The 22,545-nt window shown below is 40.1% G+C and overlaps 1 protein-coding gene across 2 annotated transcripts in view; it reads left to right on the plus strand.

Annotated features, from left to right (window-relative positions):
- LOC124724436 (mitogen-activated protein kinase kinase kinase 4) overlaps positions 1–22,545 on the plus strand; it is a 209,989-nt gene that overhangs the window by 29,213 nt on the left and 158,231 nt on the right. For both annotated transcript variants that reach the window (XM_047248448.1, XM_047248449.1), the window contains exons 4-7: positions 257–438; positions 542–727; positions 9,997–10,157; positions 13,035–13,329. In XM_047248448.1, coding sequence (XP_047104404.1) covers positions 257–438; positions 542–727; positions 9,997–10,157; positions 13,035–13,329 — 824 coding nt within the window. The remainder of the gene's footprint in view (positions 1–256; positions 439–541; positions 728–9,996; positions 10,158–13,034; positions 13,330–22,545) is intronic.

The following is a 22,545-nucleotide window of genomic DNA, read 5'->3' on the forward strand; positions in this document are numbered from 1 at the left end:
TGAGCAGTTTTATGGTACTCTTTTTTTTTTTCAAAAGTGCAATTTGAACTGAGCTTTGAGGATATGTCTCCTAAGCTTCAAGATGGCTTACCAGATACCAGACTCTCTATGGACATTTACATTCATTTGAGTCAATAGCAGAACTCTTAAATAGAAGAGTTCCCTCTAGTGTATTGGAAATGGGTTATAGTCACAGCTTCATTAACGAGATTTTTTCTGTTATACGTTCTCTTCAGTTAATGACTTCCTTTTCTAGATGTGTCTCAGAAGTATGAAGGAGGCAAACGGAGTAAACGTTCTATGAAATTGCTGAGAGGTTCTGAGAGAGATATGAAGCTTGATCACACTGAAATTGGTCTTGCTGCAGCACCTGCAGGAGAAATGTCTGAAGACAGAGCAGAAAGTATGCCTGTTGCACTACCACAGCCTGCTATAAAAGTAAGTTTAAGATAATTTTATTCATCATTTGGAATGTGTCACCACACTGATACATTTATGCATTACTGCTTTTTACTGAATTTTTGTTGTCTTTGTATTACAGGTTGAATCATGCAACCGTTTCCTCAGCTTGACTTCAAAGTTGGTTGCATGTTCGAAGTTCATGCAAAAAGATGACAAACCAAGGGCAGATTATCCTCAGAATAGAGTTGAATTCTATAATACATTCTCTCTTCTTATTCGAATGGGAAACTCTGAAAAACAGACGGATAAAAATCCACGAAGACAGGTTAGTTATTTTACTAAAATAATGTACTGTTGGAAGACAGGATACATCCAGGCAGCATTAGAGGAGACTGTTGAAAACTTAGTTTGTGGCAAATGAAAAGTTTTGCAGCTGGATATCCAAGATTTACAGTGAAGTTGGTTTTGGATTGAAATCGGCTAGCTGAGATGTTATCTGTCTGTACCCACTGCAAAGGTAAACTCTCATCACTTGTCTAGAGTCGTAACATGGTCCACTAAATCCATTTTGCATGAGTCTCTCATTTAAAGCCAGTTAACTTGATATAAGTCTTTCTCCATCTGAGTATTCATAAGAAAATTTGCCCACTGTCAGTCAGTAACATTATATCTTAGACAGGTGCCACACATTCCACAGCAAAAAGTCCTTCCTGTACTATTTTTTTACCTATGAATGCTAGACACTCTGTGATATTTGATTCATATGTAAGTAGGCTGAAGTAATAGCAAAGTGCCTCCCAGGTAAGAAATATTCTTCAACTTGGTCATTAATGAGGTGTGTTGGATAACATCCCATACACTTGTGGAATAACCCCCATCCCCCATTATCTCCTATCCCTCAGGAAAAAAGCTATCTCCACTGAACTGTCAAGAGGGCACTGTTCCTCAAGTACAGTCTAAAATCTGAACTTAAGGTAGTTCCTCTACACTGCTTCTTGTCAATCCGTTTCGTACTATCTTGTTCTTATACCATTCCTTGATTTGTTGACTTCACATTTTTGTATGCTTTCATAAAATTTGTAATTTATTTACCCTTGATTATTATTTTATCTTCCTAATTCCTGTTTGTCTTATCTTTGAAGCATGTTGCCCAGTTTTATGAAGTTTTTCCCTATCTGTAGTGGAAACTAGCTCAGGCATTTGCTCTTTCTTTTTAGCTTCCTGCTCCACTTCTCTTCCTTTTCCTTGTGTTGTATAAGCCAAGTAAACTTAAAACATGGAAACATCCAGACTGGAGGAAGGGCGAGTGGCAGCAAGACCATGTCTGTATGGACAAAAATTTTCATAAGGAGATCCACAATGTTAAAGTACTGAGAGGAGTAGACACAGGCTCAGACCATTATATGGTTAAAATTAAAATCAAATTCACACCGTTAAAGAAGAGGACTGGAAAAACTAATAAAATAAAAAGGAGGTTTGACCCACATCAACTAATTAAAAATAATAAGTACCAACAAATAACACAAACCATCAAATTAACAGATGATCTAGAACAACTAGTGCCTAATCTTAAAAAAGAAGCAGAGAATCTAGCTCCCTTGAATCCACGAAGGAAACATGCATGGTGGACATCAGAATGTGACAAATTCCATGAAGATAGACACCAAGCATGGTTAAAGTTTCAAACACATAAAACTGAAGAAAATGCCATCAATCTAAAAAATGAAAGAAAAAAATTCACTCAAAATATTAGTAGAATCAAGAGAGGATTTCATAAAGATATTATAAAGTCTATAGAAGGTAATTATCATAAAACCAACTCCAGGAACTACTACAAAATCTTTGGGAAACAACTACAACAATATGAGGCCCCTACACTAATACTGAAAGATTAAGATGGAAGAATGACACACAGTAACAAGGAAAATGCAAAAATCATGGCAAAAGCATTTTACAAACTTCTGAATTGCGAGGAACCCAAAGAACACAAATCAACATAAATACCCCCCCCAAAAAAACCTAACAAACTAGACCCTCCAACTTTCCAAGAAGTAGAAGAAATTCTTAAAGACAAAAAAATTATAAGGCATGTGGAGAAGATCAGGTTTTTGTTGAAATGTGGAAATATGCAAGTGACACAGTCAAGACCTCCTTACACATGGCTCTAACAAAAATTTGGGTAACAGAACAATTTCCCGAATATTGGACCACAGCTATCATCCACCCACTACACAAAAAGGGAGATAAGAGCAACCCAGACAACTACAGAGGAATCTCTCTCCTAGATTGCACATATAAAATTCTATCTAAGATCCTATATGAAAGAATCAAGGAGCAATTAGAACAGGAGTTAGCGGAATATCAGGGAGGTTTCAGACCATGGAGAAGCTGTGCAGAGCAGATAATTAGTTTAAAATTGATTATGGCATACTACAAGAAACGGAACAAACCTCTGGCAATAACATTTGTAGATTTTAAGAAGGCATATGACTGTCTCCACAGACCTTCAGTATTAAAAATTTTAAGAAATCTAGGACTCCATCCAAAACTAATTAAAATAATACAACTCACTCTAACCAACACCAAATCAAAAGTGAAGTTTAGAGGAGAAATTTCGGAACCATTCCTCATAAAAACAGGCTTAAGACAAGGTGACTGCCTATCACCATTACTTTTCAACTGTGCACTGGAACACATAATGAGAGAATGGTACAAGGACAATCCAAAGAGGATAAGAATTGGAAGTGCAAAAGATGATATTAGCTTAAACTGCTTGGGATTCGCTGATGATCTTGCTCTCCTAGCCAACACCGTTCAAGAAGCCAGGCAACAAGTGAAATCACTACAAGAAATAGCAGAGAAAGTAGGCCTTAGAATATCATTTGAAAAAACGGAGATTATGCTAACTGATCCACCACTTGCAAACGAAATTACAATAGGAGAACAGGAAATCAAAATTGTTGATAAATTTAAATATTTAGGTGAAATAATAACATACAATCTAAATGAGAAGTCATCATGGCAGAATAGAATAAAAAAACTGAACTATGCAAATTACATTACCAAAACTACATACAAAAAAAGCCTATCTATAGATGCAAATTTAAAACACTATAAAACAGTTACACAACCAGAAATAACGTATGCAGCTGAAACTATCTTCAAAACAACTAATACAGCAGAAATTGACAGAATACTAAAAATAGAAAGAAGAATAATTAGGACATGTATAAATAAACAGTATGAAATAAATGGACATTGGAGAATAGCATCAAATGAAACAGTATATAAGAAAATAGAACCAGTCATGAGCACAATCAGGAAGAAACGCATCTCATTCTTTGGACATCTGATGAGAACTCCAGAAAACAGAATTAGTAAAAAAATAATACAAAAATTGTGGAATAGCAAGAGCGACATTAAATGGATCACAGAAATTAAGGAAGATATAAAAGAACTTCAAATTACAGTAGATGACCTAAAAAACAAGACAGAGAGAACCAGAATACTGCAAGACCTGCAAACCAGACTACAAATGAAAATCAATAAAAGGAGTACAGGAAGAGTTGTCTCAGATGAAGAAAGAAAGAAAATATCTGAAAGAATGAAGAAATATTGGGCAGACAGAAGAGCAAAACACCTTTCATATAAGAATCGCCTCTAATAATTATATTACCTAAATATATTAAGTTATTGTCGAACCAAATTGTATCCATGTGTAACAACTTGTCTAGAACTTTGTATTTTTGACTACAGTGGTCCAATGAAGGCCATAAAATTAATAATAATAATAAACTGTCTCATCACTTAGCTATTTACTGGCAAGCCTTTTTTGCACAATCGTTTTTCATGATGCTAGATGTTTCAATGCATTCATGGTTATCAGAAGCTATGGCACACTGCAATTACGAAAATTCAGCACAAAATGTCTACTTTTGTAACTGAGTAGTCAAATGATCTGACTGCCGTATGGAAGATTTAGGTTTTACTCTTTGTAGTGCGAAGGATTTTTACTTGGTAAGAGGACTGGAGCATGATGTTTGCACCCTCATGAGGACAGCTGTGGAGCTACTTGAACGGGAAGTAGTTGTTCCAAGGTTTGGAAAGCTGAGGACAGCTGGGAGAGCAGTGTCCTGACCCCATACCCCTCCTTATCATAACTAGATGATGCTGTTGGCAGAGGATGACTGGACAGCTGATGCAGTCTTCAGGCCTTGATTACAGATTTTTTCATGTGTTATATTTTTGGCACAAATTGTAAAATGTATATAGATCAGAGCAATCACAAAACAACTTTGTACACTGTGATATATGCTGTATTCATAATGTCATGTTACTGTCATCTTGTGGCTTTCCTTCTGATTCTCACACCTTATAGCACTTCTCCATTCCATGCAGGCTGAAATATCAAATTATTTATTGTACTCTTTGTGGAATGACCATGAAAGCTGGAATTTTTGATGTTTTAATTTCTTCAAGTTGATGTGAGTTCCTGCGGTCATATACGAGGGCATTTTGAAAAGTAAAGATACAATGGCTCGCAGTCCTTAAATAGAACATTTATTTAGAAAATGTCAGTTACATCTTATTAACTGGATTATTTGTTATTTTTCGACATAACCACCACTGTAATCCAAACATTTGTTAAGTTGGTGCACAAGCTTTTGTATCCTACAGTCATAGAAGGTTGCCGCCTGTTGTCGGAACCACATTTCAACTTCATTTTTGATCTCTTCATCATCGTGGAATGATTTTCCACCAAGATGTGACTTCACGTAATGGAAGTCATGGAAGTCGGTGGGCGCAAGGTTCGCGCTGTATGGCGGATGTGCTCTTCAGTCCTGAGACTGGTTTGATGCAGCTCTCCATGCTACTCTACCCTGTGCAAGCTTCTTCATCTCCCAGTATCTACTGCAGCCTACAACCTTCTGAATCTGCTTAGTATATTCATCTCTTGGTCTCCCTCTACGATTTTTACCCTCCACACTGCCCTCCTATACTAAAGTGGTGATCCCTTGATGCCTCAGAACATGTCCTACCAACCGGTCCCTTCTTCTTGTCAAGTTGTGCCACAAACTCCTCTTCTCCCCAATCCTATATGGTACCTCCTCATTAGTTACGTGATCTACCCATCTAATCTTCAGCATTCTTCTGTAGCACCACACTTTGAAAGCTTCTATTCTCTTCTTGTCTGAACTATTTATCGTCCACGTTTCACTTCCATACATGACTACACTCCATACAAATACTTTGAGAAACGACTTCGTGACATTTAAATCTATACTCGATGTTAACAAATTTCTCTTCTTCAGAAATGCTTTCCTTGCCATTGCCATTCTACATTTTATATCCTCTCTACTTCGACCTTCATCAGTTATTTTGCTCCCCAAATAGCTAAACTCCTTTACTACTTTAAGTGTCTCATTTCCTAATCTAATTCCCTCAGCATCACCCGACTTAATTCAACTACATTCCATTATCCTCGTTTTGCTTTTGTTGATGTTCATCTTATATCTTCCTTTCAAGACACTGTCCATTCCGTCCAACTGCTCTTCCAAGTCCTTTGCTGTCTCTGACAGAATTACAATGTCATTGGTGAACCTCAAAGTTTTTATTTCTTCTCCATGGATTTTAATACGTACTCCGAATTTTTCTTTTTTTCCTTTACTGCTTGCTCAATATACAGATTAAACAACATCAGGGAGAGGCTACAACCATGTCTCATTCCCTTCCCAACCATTGCTTCCCTTTCATGTACCTCGACTCTTATAACTGCCATCTGGTTTCTGTACAAATTGTAAATAGCCTTTCGCTTCCTGTATTTTACGCCTGCCACCTTCAGAATTTGAAAGAGAGTATTCCAGTCAACATTGTCAAAAGCCTTCTCTAAGTCTACAAATGCTAGAAACGTAGGTTTGCCTTTTCTTAATCTAGCTTCTAAAATAAGTTGTAGGGTCGGTATTGCCTCACATGTTCCCATTTTTCTACGGAATCCAAACTGATCTTCCCTGAGGTCGGCTTCTACCAGTTTTCCCATTTGTCTGAAAAGAATTTGCATTAGTATTTTGCAGCCGTGACTTATTAGACTGATAGTTCGGTAATTTTCACATCTGTCAACACCTGCTTTCTTTGGGATTGGTGTTGTTATATTCTTCTTGAAGTCTGAGGGTATTCCGCCTGTCTCATACATTTTGCTCACCAGATGGTAGAGTTTTGTCAGGACTGGCTCTCCCAAGGCTGTCAGTAGTTCTAATGGAATGTTGTCTACTCCCGGGGCCTTGTTTCGACTTAGGTCTTTCAATGCTCTATCAAACTCTTCACGCAGTATCATATCTCCCATTTCATCTTCATCTACATCCCCTTCCATTTCCATAATATTGTCCTCAAGTACATCACCCTTGTATAGACCCTCTATATACTCCTTCCACCTTTCTGCTTTCCCTTCTTTGCTTAGAACTGGGTTTCCATCTGAGCTCTTGATATTCATGCAAGTGGTTCGCTTTTCTCCAAAGGTCTCTTTAATTTTCCTGTAGGCAGTATCTATCTTACCCCTAGTGAGATAAGCCTCTACATCCTTACATTTGTCCTCTAGCCATGCCTGCTTAGCCATTTTGCACTTCCTGTCGATCTCATTTTTGAGACGTTTGTATTCCTTTTTGCCTGCTTCATTTACTGCATTTTTATATTTTCTCCTTTCATCAATTAAATTCAGTATTTCTTCTGTCACCCAAGGATTTCTTCTAGCCCTCGTCTTTTTACCTACTTGATCCTCTGCTGCCTTCTCTACTTCATCCCTCAAAGCTACTCATTCTTCTTCTACTGTATTTCTTTCCCCCCATTCTTGTCAATTGCTCCCTTATGCTCTCCCTGAAACTCCGTACAACCTCTGGTTTAGTCAGTTTATCCAGGTCCCATCTCCTTAAATTCCAACCTTTTTGCAGTTTCTTCAGTTTTAATCTACAATTCATAACCAATAGATTGTGGCCACAGTCCGCATCTGCCCCTGGAAATGTCTTACAATTTAAAACCTTGTTCCTTAATCTCTGTCTTACCATTATATAGTTTATCTGAAACCTTCGAGTATCTCCAGGCCTCTTCCATGTATACAACCTTCTTTTATGATTCTTGAACCAAGTGTTAGCTATGATTAAGTTACGCTCTGTGCAAAAATTCTACCAGGCGGCTTCCTCTTTCATTTCTTACCCCCATTCTGTATTCACCTACTACGTTTCCATCTCTTCCTCTTCCTACTACCGAATTCCAGTCACCCATGACTATTAATTTTTTGTCTCCCTTCACTATCTGAATAATTTCTTTTATCTCATCATACATTTCATCAATCCCTTCATCATCTGCAGATATAGTTGGAATATAAACTTGTACTATGGTGGTAGGCTTGGCCACAATAATGCGTTCACTATACTGTTTGTAGTAGCTTATCCACATCCCTATTTTTTTATTCATTCCTGCATTACCCCTATTTGATTTTGTATTTATAACCCTGTATTCACCTGACCAGAAGTCTTATTCCTCTTGCCACCGAACTTCACTAATTCACACTGTATCTAACTTTTATCTATCCATTTCCCTTTTAAAATTTTCTAACCTACCAGCCCAATTTAGGGATCTGACATTCCATGCTCCGATCCATAGAACGCCAGTTTTCTTTCTCCTGATAGCGATGTCCTCCTGAGTAGTCCCCACCCGGAGATCCGAACGGAATATTTTACCCAAGAGGACGCCACCATCATTTAACCATACAGTAAAGCTGCATGCCCTCGGGAAAAATTACGGCTGTAGTTTCCCCCTTGCAACTACTGAAAAGGCTGCTGCCCCTCTTCAGGAACCATACGTTTGTCTGGCCTCTCAACAGATACCCCTCCGTTGTGGTTGCACTTATGGTACTGCTATCTGTATCGCTGAGGCACACAAGCCTCCCTGCCAATGGCAGGGTCCATGGTACATTCTGAGTATTTTGCTTTAATGACCCAGTGGCTCATCACAGAATTATGCACTTCGTTTGGTTTCTTGTTCCAGTTAGATTTGTATCTGTATTGTACTGGAAATAGTGCACTACAGTGCAAATGTCAACAATATGCACTGTGTGTCTTATTTCCATTCGTTCGCAGTTTGTTCAACAATGGATTGGTCATGGTGGTCCTGTTCCACGGCCAAGTTCAGTCACCAAACCAGACACTATAGATCTCCTCCTCCTGCGGCATGTGGAGAGCCTAGTTTACTAGGCCCAGATCAGTACTCACACAGACATAGTTGCTAGGAGTATCGCAGCTGTACACCAAATCCCTGCAGTTCTTGAGTGTGTAACATCACTGTACACTGTCACGATCATGATGGTCGAAATTTTCAACATTATCTGTAAGGGAACAGTTCTGTGTTTGTTATGTGCTGTATAGTACATTGATATAACTGTTTCATCACACTGTGATAAAAGTGTATGTGTTTCGTCTGCTGGTTCTTGATTACCCTGTATTGTGTGTTGTACATTTTGGGGTATTTTTACAGAAGTGAGGGTGATTGTGTTAACAAACTGAATTAATCGTAATGACATTATTCCTCTGTAATGAACTTCAAGAAACTGTGGGTTTCTTATACAAAAATATTGAGAAGGTATCTGTGAACAACCTCTGAGGGGTTTTGTTGATTGTGTTCTGGTTCACTTTGTATGTCAACAACATTGCATATATTTTGAACAGCACATACAAGTTTTTCCTGAAAGTGCAATTGTGTATGGGATAGTTCAACTGTTGAATAGCTTAAGGAAATGCTGAATGGCTCAGATGGAAAATCCACTTGGAGTATTGTTTTAAAAGGGAATTAACTGAGGTTAATGTACATGAGCAGGGAAGAACGTATCCAATAGGATTTAATTAGAACAGTGATGGTGCAGCTCACACCAGAGTCACATTAATTTAAAAAATCTAAGGCAACATTACAAAGCAGTTGTATATTGGTGGAAAAGCCAGGTGGAACATAAATACTAGTATCAGGAAGGACTAGTACTCTCAAAATAGAAGAGGCATTGAGTAGCAAACAATCATGTACAAAGGGACAATTACCAGTTGTCACTCACTCTGGTTTATCCTTAATGCCCTGTCATGCTGCAGGGGTGTGAGTCTCTCTCTCTCTCTCTCTCTCTCTCTCTCTCTCTCTCTCTCTCTCTCTCTCTCTCCCCTCTCTCCCTCTCTCCCTCTCTGGAGAGGGACATGTTTCTTGGTTCACTTGTCCTTTTTTTACATTCCAGACTTGCTGATTGCCACTTCGTATTTGGTGGGTAGTGATCTAGCCTGGAATAGATATGTAAAATCAATCATGAGAGGGAAATGAATGATTTAGTTTTGTTGGAAAAATCCATAAAAGTGAGCAGGGCAGCTGCTCAAGTAGATTCTAAACAAGGAACAACTTCATGTGCCTGCTTGCCATTGTTTTAGCTAAAACCTTTTAATCTTGGATTACCAATATTAAGTTGTTACGGAACTTTGAACTAGCACTTATGCTACACAAGTTACATAATTATTCTGATTTATTTGCGATCTAATTCATTTAAAGTGTACATTTTAATAAACTCTTTTTCAGCTCAGCAAGGAAGAACATTTATGGCAGAATGAGTTGAAAGATCTTATATGGCTTGAACTGCAGGCCTGGCATGCAGACAGGACACCCACAGAGCAAGATAAATATCTTTGTCATGCAAGAGAAGGTGTTCAGCAGTTGCTAGATGATATTATGAATTACCGGTAATTTTGTTTATTTTTATGTAACAAATGTTATTCTGTGAAATCATAAAATATTTAAATATAAGTACAGTACATTTTTCAGTGTGAAAAGTAGAAACTGTGCACATTTTGGTAAAGTATAAAAATGCTCAACAAATTATTTAGTACATTCCATCATTCGCTGAATTGAGAAATGTCCTTCCCCAAACTCCTTCTTACCATAATGGTATTTGACTGACTAAATGTAGGAAGAGCCACTATTGAAAACATCCGTAGCATATTTCAACTTTGTTGTACGCCTCACACAGCAGTCTAGACAGTCATGACCTGCAACTAACTGTCCAACCAGATAAATAACAGTCATCATACCATGAAAATTTGTGAACTTGTCAATTCAGTTGTGGAACAACTGCTGTCAAACTCAGTAGTTATTGCACAATGCTTACAATCTGGCTTTTACTATGTCCCACCTCCCCCTTCCTGTAGGCTTTTTTGAATTGAGCAAATACACTCGCATATATATATATATATATATATATATATATATATATATATATATATATATATATATATATATATAAAAAACAAAGATGATGTGACTTACCAAATGAAAGTGCTGGCAGGTCGACATACACACAAACATACACACAAAATTCAACCTTTCGCAACAAACTGTTGCCTCATCAGGAAAGAGGGAAGGAGAGGGAAAGACGAAAGGATGTGGGTTTTAAGGGAGAGGGTAAGGAGTCATTCCAATCCCGGGAGCGGAAAGACTTACCTTTGGGGGAAAAAAGGACGGGTATACACTCGCACACACACACATATCCATCCACACATATACAGACACAAGCAGACATAAACAGAGGCAGAGAAGCTGGATGTTCCTTTTGCAATTATACAGAAAGACTTTGCAGGAATGTAGCCACTGTATGTGATTTCTGGCTGCAGTGGTCATGTGAATGTATGGTTGCGAGACAACCAGGCTCCGGATGACAATACGGAAAGGAAAGATCATCGTGTTGGACATATAACTCTGGTGCATTTTACTGTATCTGTGGCAGCAGTTTGAGCTACAGTTTACTCCACAGTAACGCAATGAAATGTTATAAACCAGTTGACCCAAACCATAGCCATTTGTGACTTCAATGCCGTCAAGTGAGAGTGGATGTCTGTTGCATTTTCTGATGAAAGTTGATTCTGCCTCAGTGCATGTGATGGTCGTGTGTTGATTAGGAAGAGGCCTTTAGGTCCTGCAGTCAACCTGTCTGCATGATCGACACACTGGACCTACACTTGGAGTTATGGTCTGGGGTATAATTTCATATGACAACGGGAGCACTCTTGTGTTCATCCCACACACCCTGACTGCAAATTTGTACATCATTCTGGGTGATTCCACCTGTTGTGCTGCCATACATGAACAGCATTCCCGGGAGTGTTTTTCATCAGGATAATGCTTTCCCACATACTGCTGTCATAAGACAATGTTCTCTGCAGAGTGTCAAATATTGCCTTGGCCTGCTCGATCACCAGATCCGTCTCCAGTCGAGCACATATGAAACTTCATTGGAAGGCAACTCTAGCACCTTCCACAACCAGCATTAACCATCTCTGTGTTGACTGACCATTGTAATAGCCATGGAACTCTGTCCCATAATACAACATCTGGCACATGTACAACAGAATGCATACACATTAGCATGCTTGCATTCGACATTCTGGAAGTTACGCTGGTTATTAATGTACCAGCATTTCACATTTTCAATGACTTATCTCGCAGTCACATTAACCTGTGATCTTACAATGTTAATCACTTAAATTTTTTACCTATACAAATGTATTCCCAAAATTTCATTACTAGAGTACGGAGGGTAAAAATTGTAGAGGGAGACCAAGAGATGAATACACTAAACAGATTCGGAAGGATGAAGGTTGCAGTAGGTACTGGGAGATGAAGAAGCTTTCACAGGATAGAGTAGCATGGAGAGCTACATCAAACCAGTCTCTGGACTAAAGACCGCAACAACAACATGGAATAGTTTTTGTTGAATGTTACCATTTTTCTCCATCAGTGTATGAACAGGTCCCTAATATTATTTGCTCCCACAAAGTCTCATGTGATTTCTGTGGTGGAGTTTTAAAGGCAGACGTGAATATTAGAAAGTGAATTTTAATTACTTAATGTCAAATAAAGATACGTGAAAGAACTGTGTACCAACTTGAAATTCAACAGTAATTCTGAGAAGAGATTACAGAACGGAAAATATGATATCTGTTGCACTCTGTTTCCAGTTTTTGTCTATTATGTGTTTTCATTACATCCTACTGTGAGGGGTTCTTCATAAACTCTTCTCACTTTTCTTTCCTCTGTATTAAAGAACGCCAGATTCATAAAACTTTATCCACTTTTTTATGCAGTTAGGAAAACACTTTTATTTTAAAATCAGATAATAAGTCTTTCTCATTATTCAGTCAAAACATCATTTCTAGTTTCTGTTGTAAATGAAGGAACAAGTTGAGTGGCTGATAGGGACATAAACGAGACTGGAAACATTGCTGAGCTTTATACACTCTCTCTCTCTCTCTCTCTCTCTCTCTCTCTCTCTCTCTCTCTCTCTCTCCCCCTCTCTCTCCCCCCTCTCCCACCCTCTCCCCCCCCCCCTCTCTCTCCCCCCTCTCTCCCCCCCCCTCCCCCCTCCTCCCCCCTCCTCCCCCCCTCCCTCCTATTCTCACTCATACGTGTCCTTCAACTTCATTTCCACAACCATAAGTTTAGTGGTGACTTTTATTCCTTCCATAATTTGTGTCTTTTTCCAGGATCCTCCATTAATAATTTTTCTCCCATTAATAGATGTAGATATAGTAGTAGTAACAAAATATTATTTTCTAATTTTACAGGTTTCAAAAAAAAGCTTCTAAGCTACCCAATAAAATGTCAACACAAGCTAGTGACAGTGGTGTCAGCTCAGATGGGACAGATAATACATCACAACCCAAATCAGATGTACAAGTCTGCACTGGATGTTTGTCAGTATTTTGTAAAGTCTGCACAGAGAACCAAAATGCAGCTCTGAAGGAAGTCGAAGAACTTCTGAATAGGTTAGAAGTTGCTGAGTCACTGTACCCATCCTGCAAGGCTGTAGGAGCGCAGTACCCACTGTACAAGAGCTCAGAATTTGTAGGAAGAGTCAAGGTATTGTTTTTCTTTCCTTGATTTTTTTAGTCACTATAACGATATCCCATAGAGAGGGGATGGTTTTTGTTTGTTTCTTATTGTATAATCTCTCTGCCACTCATTTACATTATGAAGCTGAATCATGTAAGTGCAGTAATATTAAAGTGTATGGATATATTTGAACTGCCATTATACAGGGTGATTCAAAAAGAATACCACAACTTTAGGAATTTAGAACTCTGCAACGACAAAAGGCAGAGCTAAGCACTATCTGTCGGCGAATTAAGGGAGCTATAAAGTTTCATTGAGTTTTACATTTGTTCGCTTGAGGCACTGTTGACTAGGCGTCAGTGTCAGTTGATGCTAAGATGGCGACCGCTCAACAGAAAGCTTTTTGTGTTATTGAGTACGGCAGAAGTGAATCGACGACAGTTGTTCAGCGTGCATTTCGAACGAAGTATGGTGTTAAACCTTCTGATAGGTGGTGTATTAAACATTGGTATAAACAGTTTACAGAGAATGGGTGTTTGTGGCAAAGGGAAAAGTTCTGGACGGCCGAGAACGAGTAATGAAAATGTAGCACGCATCCAGCAAGCATTTGTTCGCAGCCCAGGAAAATCGACTCGCAGAGCTAGCAGAGAGCTACAAATTCCACAATCAACTGTATGGAGAGTCCTACGAAAAAGGTTAGTTATGAAACCTTATCCCGAGGCGATGGATCGGCCGCCAGGCAGCCCGTGACAGAGCACTTCATCACTGGCCTCCAAGAAGCCCTGATCTTACCCCCTGCGATTTTTTCTTATGGGGGTATATTAAGGATATGGTGTTTCAGCCACCTCTCCCAGCCACCATTGATGATTTGAAATGAGAAATAACAGCAGCTATCCAAACTGTTACGCCTGATATGCTACAGAGAGTGTGGAACGAGTTGGAGTATCGGGTTGATATTGCTCGAGTGTCTGGAGGGGGCCATATTGAACATCTCTGAACTTGTTTTTGAGTGAAAAAAAAAACCTTTTTAAATACTCTTTGTAATGATGTATAACAGAGGGTTATATTATGTTTCTTTCATTAAATACACATTTTTAAAGTTGTGGTATTCTTTTTGAATCACCCTGTAAATTATAAGTGAGGTGTACTGTAATTTGTGATGTTACTGTTCAGTTTACACAACATAACTGAAGTGAAATTTCTGAAGCCTTTTGAAAACATAAGTGTAAAAGAAATGGTGGCGTGTAATATACAAAATTCCTATACTCATGCTGTGTTCTGGATATCAGTGATGAAAACCATCAACTGAATCCAATATATATAAAGATGCTGTGACTTAGCAAATGGGAAAGCGCTGGTAGATGGACACAATAAAAACACACAAACACACACACAAATTTCAAGCTTTCGCAACCCAAGGTTGCTTCATCAGGAAAGAGGGAAGGAGAGGGAAAGACGAAAGGATGTGGGTTTTAAGGGAGAGGGTAAGGAGTCATTCCAATCCCGGGAGCGGAAAGACTTACCTTAGGGAGAAAAAAGGACAGGTATACAGTCGCGCGCACACACACACACACACACACACACACACACACACACACACACACACACACACACACACATCCGTCTGCACATATACAGACGCAGGCAGATATATGTAAATGATCTCAGCTTCATTAGTTGTAATATGACATGTTGCCCCACAGGGTACGGACACCTGCAAGTGCCCTCAGCTCACCTGCAGGCAGTCACAGGCGGTATAGGGTACCCACCAAGTTCTGCTAGTGCATGTGTTATGCATGTGCATGAACCACTTGGCCATCTCTGCATGTGGACATTTGACCATGGTAGTACTATAACGTAGACTATGACCCGGCTGTGTGTTTGCCAGCATTTGTTCAGCTGCGCTCCAGTGACTAGTTGTCTAGGAGTGGGCTCTTGATCTACAACTGCCTGATTTAAACTGGTGTACTAACTCTCAGGGATGTAGCTTGATTATTCAGTAAAAGCCATCACCTCAAAAATGATGAAAACCTTTGCATTTTTGTCATAAAATTTCTGTGGCCTTGACTTACTGGGCTCATAAAGGTAGAGTTTGAATACTGAGAGGTAAGAATTTTTGGAATTACTTGTAACATGTATAGGAAGCTACACATCAAATATGAGTGATCTGAGAATGACTTCACATAGAAAAACTAATTGAAATGATGTCGGATAGTGTTTGAGTGTAAATATACAAGACAAGCTTTGTAGCAGTGGCTATATGCTGCTCTTACTGCAAACTTTTCTTGCATTACAATCTTTCAGTTATTGAGTTGGGAAAATATCTCACATTTATTTAAGATACGATGGTGTGCTAAGCATCATTCTATTTGCCATTATTATAAATAGAGTAGCCACCACAACAAAGAACTCGATGATTTGCCATTATTCCTTTAGCCTTGTAATGATGACACACCAATCGGAATTGTGACCTCTGAGCTTGGGAGATAAAGGTGCTTTAATATTTCCATGTATAAATTTCACCATCTATTATGACATCGATGTCAACAGGACAATAAACCCTAATGTTCAACAATTTCTTATTTTCATTTAGTTTTAAGGATGTGAGGCTCTACTGGCTACTGCAGCCAAGGATCATTAAAGGAAGTGCATTAAATGTAATGAATGATTTGTTGTGCAATGCTGGAAGGGTCTATGGACTGAACTGGTCATTCTTGAAAATACCAACAACAGTTGTATGATCCTTTAATAATACTACCAGTTTCACAAAGTTAGAATAGCATTATCAGGTACATCTAAATAAAGAGGAGTAGCACATGAGGCAACCAACGGCAGGAAGCTAGAGAGAAGATAGTATGATGTGATGACATACAAAATACCTAAGTGACAAAAGCAAATTTAAACACAGTCAACTTCCATATTTTTAGATCATATTATTCTTCTTTCAAGACTGGCCTTCTTTTATGATCGTCGTCTTCATTCCACCTCTTTTTAAAATTTGATTTCAGACACTATTTCAGAAAATCTGTTATAACGTAACTGGGAATGATGGGATGTCCAATACATTAAAAAAAAAAAAAAAACAAAAAAAAGAAACACATATATGACCTCAGTCTCTGGCAGCTGAAACCAGACTACAAGCAGCAGCAGCAGCAGTGCATGATGGAGAGTGTAACATGTCCTCTTATATTATTATGTTTTGCTATTGTTGTTGTTAGAAAAATCTTTATTCAGTCGGTTGTTGAAATTTTGAAATAAAAGTTATTGTGGATGTCACGTAAAAATATTTCGCGTGAAGGGCTTTTGCGACACAGGCAAAGATCAATTGTGGAAACTGAGCCACTGAATATTACAAATAATGCTATTAAAGAATACAACTGACTGACTACATCAAATAAGAGGGCACGTACATTCGCGAATAAGTGGTGAAAAAATAAAAAATAAATAAATAAATAAAAAGCGTATACTGCGTAGGAAATATAGTTACGCTTGTGCACACTCAAATGTGTGCAAACATAACAAATGGGATAGATGCAGGTAGATTTTGAGTGTAATCATCCCCCGTGGCCTGGATAAAAAGAATTACAGTTAAATGCATTTGTTCATCTTAGAACGTAAATGCGTGGACTTCGAAATTAAATGAAAAGAAAGACTGCAGGTTCTGAATGTCGCAGCAAATATATTGAAATTGACGGTAGCGGCCATGAAAGGAAAAAGATGAACACATTCACGTACCTCTATTGTTGAGCAGCGTCGCCGTGAAGATCGTCGCCTCCATCTAAATTCTCTGCATAAAATTAAAATAACAGTAATAATTTTCCAGAATTTCAGGAGCTGGGGCTCATGGTATCACAAAATACGAAATCAGTCTGCTTCAGAATCACTTTCATTATTTAACCCAATGTTTGTTGTTGTTGTTGTTGTTGTGGTCTTCAGTCCTGAGACTGGTTTGATGCAGCTCTCCATGCTACTCTATCCTGTGCAAGCTTCTTCATCTCCCAGTACCTACTGCAACCTACATCGTTCTGAATCTGCTTAGTGTATTGATCTCTTGGTCTCCCTCTACGATTTTTACCCTCCACGCTGCCCTCCAATGCTAAATTTGTGATCCCTTGATGCCTCAAAACATGTCCTACCAACCGATCCCTTCTTCTAGTCAAGTTGTGCCACAAACTTCTCTTCTCCCCAATCCTATTCAATACCTCCTCATTAGTTACGTGATCTACCCACCTTATCTTCAGCATTCTTCTGTAGCACCACATTTCGAAAGCTTCTATTCTCTTCTTGTCCAAACTGGTTATCGTCTATGTTTCACTTCCATACATGGCTACACTCCATACAAAACCCAATGTTATCAGTAAGAAATGGCACAACACTTCTTAACACTAGGACAGGATAACAGCGAAATGTAACTTATTCTAAAACTAATAAACAAAGAGCGTAAAGCTTCTCTTGTTCAGCAAATGCTTTACACATTAAACTCTGGTAGTTGAACTAGTGTTTATATATTCATAAAAATTTTTTTATATAATTCTTTTACAAGAGGCAACATGGTGGGGGTAATGTGGAGGCTGGGGCAGGGAGACGGAGGAATAGCAGGGTAGGGGTGGTGGACAGTGAAGTGCTGCTGGGGATTTTGCAGGGATGAGGTGGAGATGGAGGGGGAGAGGAGAAGTAGTGGAAAAAGGAGAGAAGTAAAAGGACTGGGTGCGTTGGTGGAATAGGATGGAATGCAATATATTGAATACAGGAGCACCCGTGCAACACTAAAAAAAAGCAATCGTCCAGGTTGTTTGTGGGACTGTAGATAGTTGTGTTCATCAGGGCGAGTAGTAAAATTTTTGTCTTTCATGAAATATTCCATTAAACATTATACTTTAATAAATATATGTATATAAAAAAAAGTTTCTTATTAAGAGTCACAAAGCTGATTTTGATACTATTCTTTAGCAAATTTCATCAAGTTCTTATCTTACAAGTGTTAAAATTTTCTTTGACTTCCATTCATATCCACATATAGTCCATCTAAAAGACTGGGTGTGGCGGCAAAATGATGGCTGTGTAGTGCTGGAATGGAAACAGGGAGGGGGCTGGATGGGTGAGGACAGTGGCTAACAAAGTAAGTATATTACTGCTACCCACAGTAATATACTTATATTTATTAATGATTAGTTATTCTCTACTTTGACCTTTGTGACTTCTCGCCAATTTTAGTGTGTTTTCGCCTTCCACTATCGTCGTCTTCCTCAGATTTCATCTCTTTTTTCCCCCCTGTGCATCTATTTCGTACTTTTCACATGTATTGGGGTGTATTTTTGCATAATTTTTTGGACGTAATTCTACTTTCTTACGTATTTTTTCGCATTTTTGCACCACCGTGGGTCCTTGCTCCTTCCATCTGTGTCAATACAGAAAAGTTTCCTTATCTCTAGCCAGGTCCCAGTCCCACATACTGTTCCTGCATCACCCGCATCTCGTGGTCGTGCGGTAGCGTTCTCGCTTCCCACGCCTGGGTTTCCGGGTTCGATTCCCGGCGGGGTCAGGGATTTTCTCTGCCTCGTGATGGCTGGGTGTTGTGTGATGTCCTTAGGTTAGTTAGGTTTAAGTAGTTCTAAGTTCTAGGGGACTGATGACCACAGATGTTAAGTCCCATAGTGCTCAGAGCCATTTGAACCATTTGTTCCTGCATTGTTGCTGTCTCGCAGGAACTTGAGCAACATGCACAACGCCACCTCGAAAAACTCTCCATCCTGCTCACGTCCTACTCCCGCCTCGGAGTACCACTGTCCACCACTTCCACAACAACCTCTAAACCTCCCCCACACCCCCTCATAGCTGACAAACCTTGTCTCGCAGACCTACTACACTTACCCCACCCTCCGAAACTCACTCCCACCACTACACAGAACTCAAATCTTAAACAGACCCACAACACAGTCGTGAACCTTTCCTCCAGAAGCCTTAGTCCCACAGAAATATCAGTCCTTTCCAAAGGCCTCACCTTTTGCCCCACTCTAAAATTCAACCATGCAGGTCTAGTTAAAGACCTTCTCTCCTTCTCCCGGTCCCTACAGTGGAAACACTTTTTCGCCACCAACCCGTCCAATCAGACTCTAGCAAAGACCAACATTGAACCTTGCCTAACTCAGTTCACTCCTCCATGCAACTGTGATCCACCCCCACTGCCTCCAAACCACCTCCTGTTAACTTTCCAGAATTTCTTATCCTCGAACCTTGCCGCACCATCATTCCCCAAATCCCTAAACATGCATACTAACCTTACATCCGCAGAAAGAACCGCAGTCCACCATCAAAAAACTGATCCCGATCTTATAATCTTACCTGCAGACAAAGGCTCCACCACAGTAGTTTTGAACCGCAAGGATTACGTGGCAGAAGAACTCCATCGGCTGTCAGACACTTCCACCTACAAAGCATGCCACAGTGATCTCATTTCGGCAATCTAGCAGGATCTCCAGTTACTACTCAAATCCTCAGGCCCGTCCCAGAACCTCTCCCCAGAGTCAATCTCTCTACTTACCCCTACCACTCCCCGCACTCGCACCTTCTACATGCTTCGTAAAGTCCATAAACCCAACCACCCAGGATGCCCCATTGTGTCCGGTTACTGTGCCCTGACTGAGAGAATGTCTGCTCTCATAGACCAACACCTTCAACCTATTATCCGGAAACTATCCTCCTGTATAAAAGATACCAACGATTTCCTCAACCGACTCTCCACAGTTCCTCTCCCTTTACCACACAGTGCCCTGCTTATCACTATTGATGCCACCTCCCTGTACATTAACATTCCTAATGCCCATGGCCTTGCTGCTATCGAACACTACCTTTCTAGATGCCCTATGGATTCCAAACCAACAACCTTCTTCCTAGTCTCCATAACCAACTATATCCTCACCCACAATTACTTCTCCTTTGGAGGCATTACCTACAAACAAATCCGCAGTACTGCTATGGGCACCTGCATGGCACCATCCTGTGCTAACCTATTCATGGGCCATCTAGAGGAATCCTTCCTAAAAACCCAGAATCATAAACCCCTCACCTGGTTCAGATTCATTGATGTCATCTTTGCTTTCTGGATTGAAGGTGAGGACACCTTATTCACATTCCTCCAGAACCTCAACAACTTCTCCCCCATTTGCTTCACCTGATCCTACTCAACCCAACAAGCCACCTTCCTGGATGTTGACCTCCGCCTCAGAAATAGCTACATTAGTACCTCCATCCATATCAAACCTACTAACCACTAGCAATACCTCCACTTCGACAGTTGCCACCCATTTCATACCAAGAAATTCCTTCCGTACAGCCTAGCCACCCGTGGTCGTCACATCTGCAGTGACGAGCAGTCCCTCTCTAAATATACCGAGGGTCTCACTGAAGCCTTCACTGACTGTAATTATCCTCCCATCCTTGTACAAAAACAAATCTCCCATGCCTTATCTTCCCGGTCTCCCACCACCTCCTTAAGTCCCAGTCTGGCCACAGAGGAGCATTCCCCTCGTAACTCAGTACCACCTGGGACTGGAGCAACTGAATTACATTCTCCGCCAGGGTTTCAATTACCTCTCATCGTGCCCTGAAATGAGAAATGTCCTACCCACTATCCTTCCCGCCCCTCCTACTGCGGTATTCCACCGTCCACCAAACCTACACAATATACTCGTCCATCCTTACACAACCCTTGCTCCCAATCCCTTACCTCATGGCTCATACCCCTGTAATAGACCTAGATGCGAGACCTGTCCCATACATCCTCCTACCACCACCTACTCCAGTCCGGTCACCTAACATTACCTATCACATCAAAGGCAGTGCTACCTGTCAAACCAGTCATGTGATCTACAAGCTAAGCTGCAACCACTGTGCTGCATTCTATGTAGGCATGACAGCCAAAAAGCTGTCTGTCCGCATGAACGGCCAGCGACAAACTGTGGCCAAAAAACAAGGTGACCACCCTGTAGCTGAACATGCTGCCAAACATGATCCCCTCATCTCAGTGACTGCTTCACAGCCTGTGCCATATGGATCCTTCCCACCAACACCAGCTTTTCTGAATTGCGCAGGTGAGAACTTTCCCTGCAATACATCCTATGGTCCTGTAACCCTCCTGGCCTCAACCTTTGTTAGTCACTGTCCTCACCCATCCAGCCCCCTTCCTGTTCCCATTCCAGCACTACACAGCCTTCATTTCACCGCCACACACAGTCTTTTAATTTCTTTTATTTTTATTTTTATTTCTCTCCTTCCCACTACTTACCCCCTCCCCCCTCCACACCTTCACTCCTACCCTCCTACCCTCTGTCTAAACTGCAACACTTCACTGTCCGCCACTCCCACCATACTATCCCACCCCTCCCCGCCCCAGCCTCCTCCATACCCCCACCCAGTCGCTACTCCCATCATGCGCTGGTGCTGCTGCTCGCAGTGCAGTTTCAGTTCTCTGAGACTGCAGATGTGTGTGCAAGTTGCACTTGTGTGAGTTTGTGTGTGCGTGTGTGTATGTGTGTCTACTGCTGACAAAAGCCTTAATGGCCGAAAGCCTTGATTGTGTGAATTTTTTTATTGTGCCTATCACGGCTCAGCATCTCCGCTCTATGGTGAGTAGCAACGTTCCTCCTCTCGTATTGTTACATTCCATCCTGGATTTTCCATTGTTTGATATAGTCCATCTAAATTTGATTTCTTATTGAACTGGTTGTTGGACATTGGGCTTAATGCCCTGAACTGTAATTCTTGTTCTTGTTTTGGATACAGTGATTCTAGGCAGTAAGGGAGGTGTGAAATCTTTTTATTTAATGAATTTCTTGAAGTAAAATAAAAAGGTGTCAGCTGGTGAATGAGATAACCATTCAGTGGGCTCAGTGTGACATTTCCACTGACTGGGGAATTGCTCAGAAAGGAAATACCAGACCTTTTAAGGGTACTGCTGCAGTATGCTGTCTTGTTGGATGTGTGTGTATATAGCATTCTTGATCATTCCCATCAGTCTGTGAATTAAAATGTTTTCCAGCTTATCAAGACAAACTAAATTGTTGACTTACCTTGAGGAAAGAAGTGAACATTAAGTTAACTACTGATTGAGGCACAAACGAACTGAACAGCTGCTGTTGACAAAACATTTACACCATTCATCAACGGATTTCCCATTGGGAGGATCAGTACCATGTGAGGTATAAGATTTCTGTTTGTTTTATGACTTGGAGAAAGCATATGACA

The sequence above is a fragment of the Schistocerca piceifrons genome, chromosome 1, assembly GCF_021461385.2.
Source record: "Schistocerca piceifrons isolate TAMUIC-IGC-003096 chromosome 1, iqSchPice1.1, whole genome shotgun sequence".
Taxonomy (NCBI): Eukaryota; Metazoa; Arthropoda; class Insecta; order Orthoptera; family Acrididae; genus Schistocerca; species Schistocerca piceifrons.